At 39.2% G+C, this 11,478-nt stretch overlaps 3 protein-coding genes across 3 annotated transcripts; 2 read left to right on the top strand and 1 right to left on the bottom strand.

Annotated features, from left to right (window-relative positions):
- Nucleotides 1-1,273: 1,273 nt before the first annotated feature.
- Nucleotides 1,274-3,011, top strand: LOC120087784 (DCC family protein At1g52590, chloroplastic). The gene is made up of 5 exons (XM_039044687.1): nucleotides 1,274-1,555; nucleotides 1,717-1,774; nucleotides 2,077-2,184; nucleotides 2,500-2,592; nucleotides 2,704-3,011. Exons 1-5 carry the CDS (start codon nucleotides 1,369-1,371, stop codon nucleotides 2,783-2,785), a joined length of 528 nt encoding a protein of 175 aa, XP_038900615.1. The 5' UTR covers nucleotides 1,274-1,368; the 3' UTR covers nucleotides 2,786-3,011.
- A 503-nt stretch (nucleotides 3,012-3,514) lies between these two features.
- LOC120091823 lies at nucleotides 3,515-5,376 on the top strand. Its single transcript, XM_039049969.1, has 2 exons — nucleotides 3,515-4,811; nucleotides 5,132-5,376. The coding sequence occupies exons 1-2, from the start codon at nucleotides 4,310-4,312 to the stop codon at nucleotides 5,173-5,175; spliced, it is 546 nt and encodes a 181-aa protein (XP_038905897.1). The 5' UTR covers nucleotides 3,515-4,309; the 3' UTR covers nucleotides 5,176-5,376.
- A 4,490-nt stretch (nucleotides 5,377-9,866) lies between these two features.
- LOC120073516 (probable polygalacturonase At3g15720) lies at nucleotides 9,867-11,242 on the bottom strand. The gene is made up of 4 exons (XM_039026360.1): nucleotides 10,934-11,242; nucleotides 10,724-10,858; nucleotides 10,236-10,403; nucleotides 9,867-10,121 (listed from the first exon to the last, which is right to left on the bottom strand). Exons 1-4 carry the CDS (start codon nucleotides 11,000-11,002, stop codon nucleotides 9,888-9,890), a joined length of 606 nt encoding a protein of 201 aa, XP_038882288.1. The 5' UTR covers nucleotides 11,003-11,242; the 3' UTR covers nucleotides 9,867-9,887.
- Between the last annotated feature and the right edge of the window lie 236 nt (nucleotides 11,243-11,478).

The following is an 11,478-nucleotide window of genomic DNA, read 5'->3' as shown; positions in this document are numbered from 1 at the left end:
CTAGCGTCCTCTCCATCCCTTCATCGGCCAACGCATGCTCATAGTAATGCATTCATCACCTTATCTTAGGCGCCCTTTTCACACCTTTTCTGTCCAACCTAGTCCAAATTAACCTCCATACATCAACGCTTGACACTCCTCCAATGCTAAGTTTCTTACCAAGGCCAACACCTACGCCTTCAAGCAGCCCACACTTAGCCTCTAACATCTAGTTCTCAAGGCCAATGCACACTCTACAGCCCATGCCTAGCACCTTGCTTTTGTGCCCTTTAAGCGCTCACCTTGGGCACTCAACTGCTCGTATGTCATCCCTCTTCGTCCAAACTAACCTCTATTGAGGCCAATATATGACTCTTGCTAGTCTCAGCCATCACCAACACTCGATAACCCAACTAACCTCTAACATAGGACCTCGAACGCATGCCTCTTACTACACTTAACAATTCTTTCCACTTGAGCCCTTAAATTAATGGCATGACTTTAACTCCTCAAGCCTACCACCTCACTAAGTGTCGAGACTTCTTATTCCACCTGTGAGTTTTAACTCCTATACTTTGAAAATTCCTTCACTTCTTGGCCTAACTCCTTTTCCTCTTGGTTTTCTGACACTTAGGAAATTTTCTTCCTTAGGAAATTTTCTTCCTTAGCCTACTCCATGCCTAGGTTCTCTTTACATACACTTCCCAAGATTTTCACTAAGTGTTGGTAGTCTTCCAAGCCACCCGAGAGCCTCCTCGCCTAACACTTAAAATTTCTTCATCTTGTTACTTCTACATAATAACAACATTCACAACATATATGCAATTAAGTTAACAACCATAAACATTAAACTTCAATCACATCAAGCTATACTATTTAGGAAAATAGGTTCTAGGGTTTACATATAGGAAGTATGTGCTCTAGTATAAATAAATTTCATATTCAAAGCTTGTTTTTTTTTCTTCTTTAATTCAACAATATATGGATAGTTTAACTAAATAATATACCGATAAAATACTTTAATACTCTGTTTTGTTTAAAAAAGAATATTTTAATAACATAATGATCAAAAAGAAAAATGAAAAAGAATATATTTTAATAATTTTTATTAGCATTAAATTAAATTATATCTTTTGTAAAATTGGCATAGTCGATTCCACAAGCTCAGGTGGACAATGAAATCCCACGCAGCTCAAATAGAATCAAAATACTGTGAAATCACAATAATGCCCTCAAAGTTGCTATCTACATTTAGGTCTTTCCCCTAATTATCGCCAACAAGGTTAAATTTAACGTTATGTCTTTTCAATTTTATAGTTTTCAAAATATCTTAAAAATTTCCTTCAAATTAGTGGAGGAGAAGCCAATCTGCAACTGCCACTGGCTCCAATGGCGCTTCCACTTTCCGGCGGAATTCCGGCTCGTTTTGTCCCGCCGTCTCTAGCGAAAGCTAGACCACCGCATACAATTTCTTCCGCCTCTTTATCTCCGACAACCAAAGACGAAACAATAGATTGGGTCGAAGCAACTTCCGATTTCTTCGAGAAAGATACGAGACCAATTATGCTATTTGACGGTACTGGCTTCTTTTAGTATTTTGATTGCTGTTGTTTCTAAATTAGCTAGCCTCTGATTCCTGATAGAATTGAATTCAAGTGAGATGGCTGTCTGTGGGTTTTCTTTATTTTTGGGATTTGCGGTGAAAGTGAAGTATCGATGATTTTGTTAATCTCTCAGGTGTGTGCAATTTGTGCAATGGAGGTGTGAGATTTGTTCGTGCTAATGATCGAAATAGGTAGTTCTTTTTCTTTTCTGTATAAATTCTTGGAAAGATAATGAAATTTGGAGCGGATTTTTGAGGCCCCGTATAGTAATAATGAATGACATTGTATTTTCAGGATCCATTTTATATGCTTTGATACCTTCATAATCTTATTGCCATGATTAACTTGCAGCCGCCATAAATTTAAGATTGTGTGTTTCTGTAAATGGGCTATCATTGTTCTCCACGGAGAAGTTAAAATTAGTATTGGTAATTTGGTATTACCTTGAAACCTTTACTCCCTGTCTTTGTTGATTTCTCATTGACATTTACAGAAGAATACGATTAGAGGCTCTTCAAAGTGAAGCTGGCAAGAAGCTGTTAAGAAGGTCAGGAAGAGCACCGGATGATATTTCGAGCGTTGTACTTGTTGAAAAGGATAGGTATATGCATGCAGCTCCTCGTTTGAAGTTTCTCATGAGCTAGATTTGCCTATCTTATCCATGATCTATGGCCTTTTTTTTTCTTAATCTTTCTTGATTTCTCCAAAATAGCAATCATTATTGATTTCAAGACAATTGATTTCTCCAAAATAGCAATCATTATTACAAGACGATATGTTTCTCAAAGTTATTGATATCCTGGAAAAGAAAGGAAAGGGCCCCTGTTTTACTGAGAAAAAGATTCTCTCAACTTCAGCTACTGCCATTTTTTTCCGTTAAAGATGTTGATGCTAAATTTTAAATGCTGGACTGCAGATCTTATATCAAGTCTGAAGCTGTTCTAAGAATAATGGAATATTTAGAGTTACCCTTTCCTCAGCTTGCACTTTTTCTCCAGTTTGTGCCCCTGTAAGTTATTCCTTACTAGAACGTAAACTTTTTCCTGCACCACATATCTCTTAACATAAAAAATCAAGTTTGAGCGTATCTTTTTAATTCTGATTATTAATTGCATTGCAGGTTTGTTCGAAATATTGTGTACGACAATATTGCAGATAATCGTTATACACTATTTGGACGCTCAGAGTCATGTGAAATATAGAATTTACTTGTATTCTTAGGATTTGTATATAATACTTGGGAATAGAAATTTAGAAGTTAAGATCTTTGTTTAGTAATTAATACTATCAGGAATTGGAGCCGATATCATGGCCAGCATAATTGACTTGCAGGGTCAACCTTTGGCATCACAACATTTCTAATATCTCGTTTGAGTATAATATTTCTTCCTTCATTCACCTGAGTAGAATTGTTTTCCAATGCAGAAATACATGTATTGTCTGGATTTCAATTGTTACTCCTATAATATAAATCTAAGGAAATTGAAAATTGTTGAAAATAGGGTTATTAACCTAGGGGCATTTATGTAATTGTGTAGGCTTCTAGGGTTTCCTACCGTCTATTTATACGTTGTGTCCATGTGTATTCAGTGTATTAGATTAACTAATAAGAAAGATCTCTATATCATGGTTTTTCTCCCTGTACTAGGGTTTCCACGTAACTGTGCATTGTTATTCTCTTTCCTTCTTCTATATTTTAACATGGTATCGGAGCTAGACGACGAAACCCTAGCTGCCATAGTTGTCTTCAGCCAATGGAACTTCAAGTTTTGACATGAAGGCAGCCATTCGAGCGGCCATGAAGGAATGTTTTCAAGCAGCCCTACCGGAGTTGATTTCTGCCATCTAGCTGTAGTCGATGGAGAGCTGAGGTCGATGGATCTACGTCTGTCTCTTATACACATCTAGATGTGTATAAGAGACAGGTTCGAATCCTCCACGCTAGGTCAGATCGATCGTCGTGGAGCCGCGCCTAGCACTTTGCTCGAGCATTCCAGTCGGTCAAACCAGAATCCGATCGAGCCATCCAGCTGCTCGAACCAGCTAGTGCCACCTTGTGCGCCGGGCAGATACGAGGACCATCTGTAGCCGCCGGCGACATCTTTCCAGCCGTTGGTGGTTGCTCCTTTTCCAGTCACTTATGGCTCGACCCAGTGCCCAGATGATGTTAGACAACAGTTGACTTATCTCCAACAACAGATTTTAGACTTGGATACGATGTTCGGCGCAAATTCCCAACCGGTTCAACCAGTCTATTTAGAGAATCCGGTAAATTCGTTCTCTATTTTGCCAAATGCTTCTTATTTATCTGGTTCGATGGGCAACTCTACAGGATTTTTTGTAGAAGAAAAATTAAATAGCCAAAATTATTTCTTCTGGTCCCAATCGATCATAATGGCCTTGGAAGGGCGTCACAAATTTGGGTACTTGACGGGGGAGATTTTGGAGCCGATACCCGGCGATCCTCAAGAACGGATCTGGAAAGGGGAAGATTCGCTGTTACGCTCTGTCCTCGTGAATAGTATGGAACCTCAAATAGGCAAACCACTATTGTATGCTGCAACCGCCAAGGATATTTGGGAGGTTGCACGAGATTTGTATTTAAAGAGATAGAATGCCTCTCGACTATATACGCTTCATAAGCAGGTCCATGAATGTAAACAAGGGTCCATGGATGTCACATCATATTTTAACAAATTATCAATGCTTTGGCAAGAGATGGACCTATGTCGAGAGATTGTCTGGAACTACGCGCAAGAGGGGCTCAATACTTGAAAATTGAAGAAGCAGACCGTGTGTATGTTTTCTTGGCTGGATTAAATCCTAAATTCGATGGTGTCCGTAGTCGAATATTGGGCCAACGTCTTACACCTTCTCTCAGAGAAGTTTGCTCTGAAATATGGCTGAAAGAGGATCGATCATGCGCCATGAATAATCCTATTACTACAACTGATGCAGCTGCCTTCATTGCAAAGTCGCCTAGTGCTGATAGCGATAAAAACCCCCCACTTGTGTGTGAGCACTGTAAGAAGCCCTGGCACACAAAGGACCAGTGTTGGAAATTGCACGGAAGACCTCCAAACAGCAGGCGACTACAGTCTCATGACAAATCTAATATTGGTCGTGCCCTAGTGAGTGACTCAGCAGATGAACATACTCAGAAGCAGTCTTTTGTTGACAGCAAGAACAGTTTGAGTATGGTTGGGGTGAGTGCTATTGCACAATCAGGTAATTTCCTTCATTTGGCCTTATTAGTATGAATGGTAAAAAAAACCTTGGATTGTGGACTCAAGGGCCACAGATCATCTTACCAGTTCTTCAGATTTGTTTATTTCTTATAACTCGAGTGCTGGAAATGAGAATATTCGAATTGCAGACGGGTCTTTTGCCCCTGTTACAGGGAAAGGCCATATCTCCCGTTTGACGGTTTAGTTTTGCGTGATACTTTGCATATGCCTAAAATCTCTTATAATCTGTTGTCTGTCAGCAAAATTACAAGGGATCTGAAGTGTAAGACAATTTTCTTACCCGACTTCGTTTTGATTTAGGATCTGAAATCGGGGATGACGATTGGCACTGCTCGGCACGATAGGGGACTCTATTTCCTTTCTGAAGATGCTTCCTCTAGAGATGATCATTGAATTGGGTTTATGTCATTAAATTTTTCTGTTTCTGAAAACGACTTTATGTTGTGGCATTTCCATTTAGGACATCCAAATTTTCAATATATGAAGTATTTGTTTCCGCATTTATTTTGCAATGTTAATACTTCCTCTTTAAATTGTGATGTGTGTATTTGTGCCAAGCAAAGTCGTGTTCCTTTTCNATTTGTTTCCGCATTTATTTTGCAATGTTAATACTTCCTCTTTAAATTGTGATGTGTGTATTTGTGCCAAGCAAAGTCGTGTTCCTTTTCGGTCGCAGCCTTATAAACCCTCGAGTCCTTTTACTCTTGTTCATAGTGATGTTTGGAGTCCCTCGCCTGTTACCACTTTCACTGGTAAACGTTGGTTTGTCACATTTATAGACGACCGCACTCGCCTTACTTAGGTCTTCCTTCTCACTGATAAATCTGAGGTGTCATCCATTTTCCAACAATTTTATACAACTGTTGAGACTCGTTTCAATGTGAAGATTGGAATTTTACGGAGTGAAAATGGGCGAGAATTCTTCAACACCTCCTTCAGGGATTTTCTTGTCTCTAAGGGAATTGTCCACCAGAGCTCGTGTGTTTATACTCCACAACAGAATGGAGTAGCCGAGCGGAAAAATCGTCATCTAGTGGAAGTAACTTGGTCTTTTATGTTATCTGCCACTCTTCCGTCATATCTGCGGGGGGATCCGTTCTTACTGCCACCCATCTCATTAATCGGATGCCCTCTCGTGTTCTTAACCTTCATACTCCCTTGGATCTGTTTAAAAAGTCCTTCCCAACCACTTGGTTAATCTCCGATGTTCCCCTTCGGGTCTTTGGTTGCGTTGCCTTTGTTCATTCCCATGGTCCAAACCACACAAAATTTACTCCTCATGCTCAGAAGTGTGTCTTTGTTGAATATCCACTTCATCAACGTGGGTACAAGTGCTATCATCCATCATCTCGTAAATACTGTGTCTCCATGGACGTCACCTTCCTCGAGGATCAACCGTTCTTTCCTGTTAGTCATCCTCAGGGGGAGAACATAAGTGAAGAGACTAACTGGTCCTTTTATGCTATTCCCTTAGAGTCAGCTCCTATTCATATTTCGTCTGAGCCTAGTTCTGAGCATGACGACCCGGTCTTTCCTACCAACCAAGTTCCTTAGAAAACTTACTATAAGAAGAATCTCAGGAAGGAAGCAGTGTCACCTGTCGAACCGGAACTGCTAGCTCCAGTATATGAGTCAGACCCGCCATCAGATCTAGGTACGTATATTCCTGAAACTATTGATGTTGATGTATGTATGGAGACTGACAAATGCAGGAAGGATAAGGGCGAAGGAAGTGGTAATACTGAAAGTATGGCAGAAGAGGAGACAGTTGAGAATGGAATGATTCTAATTAATGATGTGGAGGATACTACTGAAATCCCTGATACATAGATAGCCGATCATGGTGAGAAGCCTGGAAAGTTGAAGGATCGTGATGTCTCGCTCGATCTTCCTATAGCTCTGAGGAAAGGCACGTTCATGTACTAAATACCCTATGCATAGTTACATGACGTATAGTAATTTGGCACCCGAGTTCAAAGCTTTCACTAATAGTCTGGACATTGTGATGGTTCCGAATGACATAAGTGTTGCGATGGAAAAACCAGAATGGCGGTCTGCTGTTATGGAAGAAATGAGAGTTCTCGAGAAGAATGGAACTTGGGAACAGGTGGTTCTACCTGAAGGACACAAGACAGTTGGATGCAAATGGGTGTTTACTATAAAATACAAGTCAGATGGGACGATTGACCGGTACAAGGCTAGGTGTGTTGCAAAAGGCTTTACTCAGACCTATGAAGTAGACTACTCTGAAACTTTTTCTTCCATGGCCAAACTAAACACTATCCGAGTGCTTTTGTTAGTTGCCGTAAATAAGGATTGGCCCCTACACAAATTTGATGTTAAAAATGCATTTCTGAATAGGGAACTTGAAAAGGAAGTCTATATGAGTCCTCCTCCTGGATTCGAGAGTCAGTTCAAAAACAGGGTGTGCAGATTGAGAAAGTCGCTATATGGGTTGAAACAATCTCCAAGGGCCTGGTTTGACAGATTCACAACCTTTGTGAAAGCACAGGGGTATGTTCAGGGGCATTCTAATCACACTCTATTTACAAAAAGGTCAAGATTAAGGAAGATAGTTGTTCTTATTGTTTACGTTGATGACATTGTTTTATCTGGGGATGATGATGCTAAGATTATGAGGCTTAAAACAAAGATGGCCGAAGAGTTTGAAATTAAAGACTTCGGTAAGCTAAGATACTTTCTGGGAATGGAAGTGGCTCGATCAAAGGAAGGTATCTCAGTTTCTCAACGAAAATACACTATGGACTTACTAAAGGAAACATGCATGACTGGGTGTAAACCTGTTGACACATAGTAGAGTACAATGCGAAGTTCAGTGAGAAAAATGATAGAGTTCTTGTTAATAAAGAGAAGTATCAGCGGTTAGTCGGGAGGTTGATCTACTTGTCTCACACAAGGCCAGATATTTCGTACGCAGTAGGTGTTGTTAGTCAGTTTATGCAGGCTCCCTGTGAAGATCATATGATAGCAGTTGAACGTATCCTTCGGTACCTGAAAGGAACTCCTGGCAAGGGACTGATGTTCAGAAAGTCTGATAAACGATTTGTTGAAGCCTACACTGATTCTGACTGGGCAGTTTCTGTTGTTGACAGAAAGTTGACGTTTGGGTATTGTACGTTTGTCTGGGATAATCTAGTCACCTGGAGAAGTAAGAAACAAGGGGTCGTTGCTAGAAATAGTGTTGAGGCTGAGTATAGGGCCATGAGTCTGGGGATATGTGAAGAAATCTGGTTGAAGAAAGTGTTATCAGATCTCCAACAAGATAATGAGCTTCCGATGAAATTGTTTTGTGACAACAAAGCTGCCATCAGTATTGCAAATAACACGGTTCAACATGACAGAACTAAACACGTAGAGATTGACAGACATTTCATTAAGAAAAGACTGGACAGTGGAAACATATGCATCCCTTATATTTCTTCAAATTAGCAAGTTGCAGATGTGCTTACAAAAGGATTACTGAGTCATAGTTTTGACTATTGTATAAGCAAGTTGGGCCTTGTTGATATCTATGCCCCAACTTGAGGAGGAGTGTTGAAAATAGGGTTATTAACCTAGGGGCATTTATGTAATTGTGTAGGCCCCTAGGGTTTCCTATTGTCTATTTATACGTTGTGTCCTTGTGTATTCAGTATATCAGATTAAAGATCTCTATATCGTGGTTTTTCTCCCTGTACTAGGATTTCCACGCAACTGTGCGTTGTTGTTCTCTTTCCTTCTATATTTTAACAAAAATTGACCAAAATAATAGTGTTTATCTGTTGAAATAGATCTCATAAAAAGTTTAAAATTGTTGATGTGCCTTTTTCAGTAGACATCATATTAGAGATCGCCCTACACCCTATGCTATATGGAAAACAATGGTACAAAACTGAACCAGGAGGTGGATCAAAATCAGGAAATCACGAGCAGTATGCTACTGACGTGAGATCAGTATTCTGAAAAAGGAAATATAATCATTTCTCTTGGTAGGAAACTGCCAATTGCTTCGTTCACTAGATGCATTGCCAGATGTTTTCAACTTTTTTTCAAGACATCTATGGTTCCAAGCAATCTATGGCAGGAACTGTATTTGTTGATGTTCCATGGGCATTGTAACACGAGGACTGAGTGATTTTATCAGAATATGCAGATCGTATACCGATATCTTCTAATGCAAGGTTGCTGCAGCCTATAATCTCACTGCAACTTAATTCCACTGCGACCTCTGTTGCAGATGTTCCACAAAATCCTTGGTACAAAACATCACTCACTTGTACAGCTGATGTCTGCTAGATTTTACTAATGTGTTAGTTTACCTTTTGCATACTCATATAAAAATATTCTATTGCTAAAAGAGAGAATGTTCAGTTTTTACTCTTTGGGTTTAGACTATAATTGCATATAACCTTGTAGAAAATAATGTAACGATGTTTCCTGTTTTTACCTGGTTTTTGCAGTCTTTTTTCCCATTACAGTAATACTGGTCGATCAGGATTGGATTGTGAACTTGATCCAGTGTGATTCCTTGAAATGATATCTTCCTTGCATATCCAGATCCCCCCTAAAGTAAAGGGAATGGAAGAAGAGAATCAACACAATTCTTCATCTTTGAAGCCATCAGATCAAGATAAAGTATTAACATGTAGGCAAACCTGCCAAGTTTTGATCCTTGCTCCGTACATGGTTCCTTTCAGGTGACAATTTTGAACTCTCACTTCTTCTACAGAGGATGTCACCCCATCCTTTCCCAAGCTACCAATACTGAAACCAGTGGCCTTCTTAGCAAGGCATTTCAATATTCAACAAATGCTAGGAGCTAAAATGGGGAAAAAAAAAAAAGAAAAGAAAAAAGGCCTCTCATTTGTCAGGGAGCATGTGTTACAAATAACATTTAACTCTTTTTAAGTAATTAAACCTTATGCCATGACCAGGTCCACACTGGATGTTTGCTATGTGGATATTGGAACTGGCTTCACTAATAGCAATACAATCATCACCTATTATAGTAGATGCAATTGAAGAATTAGTTCTTTCACCAAACAGAAGTTTCTAGTTAATATTCAACTGGTACTATAATACCTGTTCCAATATTGCAATTATGAATCTTAACATCTGTTGAATAGGAGACATCAATACCATCAGTGTTGGGACTATCCTCAGGTGCCATTATGTTCAGTTTAGAGATGGAAGCATGATTGCAGCGAACTATGTGCATATGACTTTTTGGACTGTTAATGTGTGTTAATCCAGAAAGATGAAGGCCGTCACAGTCGTGAAAGGCCAACGCCTACCAATCACCATATGAATACGATTGAAGCTTTAATAAGACAAGCATATAGAAAAACTCATGCATAAACACAGGCACAGACGTGTGAGAATTGGAATGGTGATGATAACGGACCGTGGGTCTTCCATCCGATTCCCGGTCCCACCAAGCAGCTCCTTGCCCATCAATTTTGCCATTCCCTTGTACGACAAGTCCACTCACATTAGCAAACAGCAACCAATTTTCCGCATCAAAGTCTTTCCAAGCATCAAGGTCACTTTGAGCCACAATTCTTCCAAGGATCTGCGCTTCTCAAGTAAGTTACCATTACTATATGCATTTTACTTTTGAATAACCGTGAGAACTCTTTTGAGATTAAAGAAGTCCTAGGTTACAATGATGAAAACTTAATAATTTGAAACCGTTGTCTGATGTTACTTGTGTTGAGTCTCCCACATTGAAAAGATTGAGAGACCATACAATCTTTATAAGAACACGAGTTGTTTGAGATGGAATCTCATGTTTATCTAGTAACTTGTAGCTAACTTAGAAGGGTGAGCAGCATGATGTAATAAAGTGGGGCCTTACTAGTTATCACAAAAAGAAAAGAAAAGCATAATTACTTTAACACCAACGCTGGAGGACATGCACGGGCCTTGAAACTCCACTGGGTTCAGCAAAAATATTCTGGGAGATGGTACTAGCATAGCCGAGGGAGTTGCAGCTTCACAAACAGCCATCCAAGCCTTTAGAAATGCCTTTGAACGATGAATTATATCAGAAACAATAGCATTAGATACATAACTCAAAAGTCAGAGGGTGTGAATATTTACTTGTGAATCATCTGTCTTTCCATCCCCAGCTGCCCCATAATGAACCACATCAATGATCTTATAGTTCATAGTAATAGGATCATCATTTGTAGGATCATTATCACTAGGATCATTATTAGTAGGATCATTATTAGTAGGATCATTATCAGTAGGATCATTATTGCTGTTTGGATGATGATGTTGTCTGAATGCAAATATCAGATAAATCACTAGTACTATAGCCACTACAAAACCTACCTGTGAGTGGAAAAAACTCAATTCTAAGTTGTAAATATTACAAACAAACAAGCCTTTGATAAATAAAACACAAAACAGGGAACTTATAAGTGACATGAAAATCTTGAACCAAAAGCTATCATGAGCAGTAAACACGAAATGAGTGACAAAGATGAACCCAAATGAGCAAAAATACCATCAATTTCTTAATCATTGTAGCAAAATGGAAGCAAGGACTATCAAAATTGGAAGATTGATAGAGGTCTGTCTTATAAACTAACAGATTAGTGGCTAATGGTTTGACAAATCAGGCATATAATATATATATA

Source organism: Benincasa hispida, chromosome 1, assembly GCF_009727055.1.
Source record: "Benincasa hispida cultivar B227 chromosome 1, ASM972705v1, whole genome shotgun sequence".
Lineage (NCBI taxonomy): Eukaryota > Viridiplantae > Streptophyta > Magnoliopsida > Cucurbitales > Cucurbitaceae > Benincasa > Benincasa hispida.
This window is presented reverse-complemented; position numbering and strand designations above follow the sequence as displayed.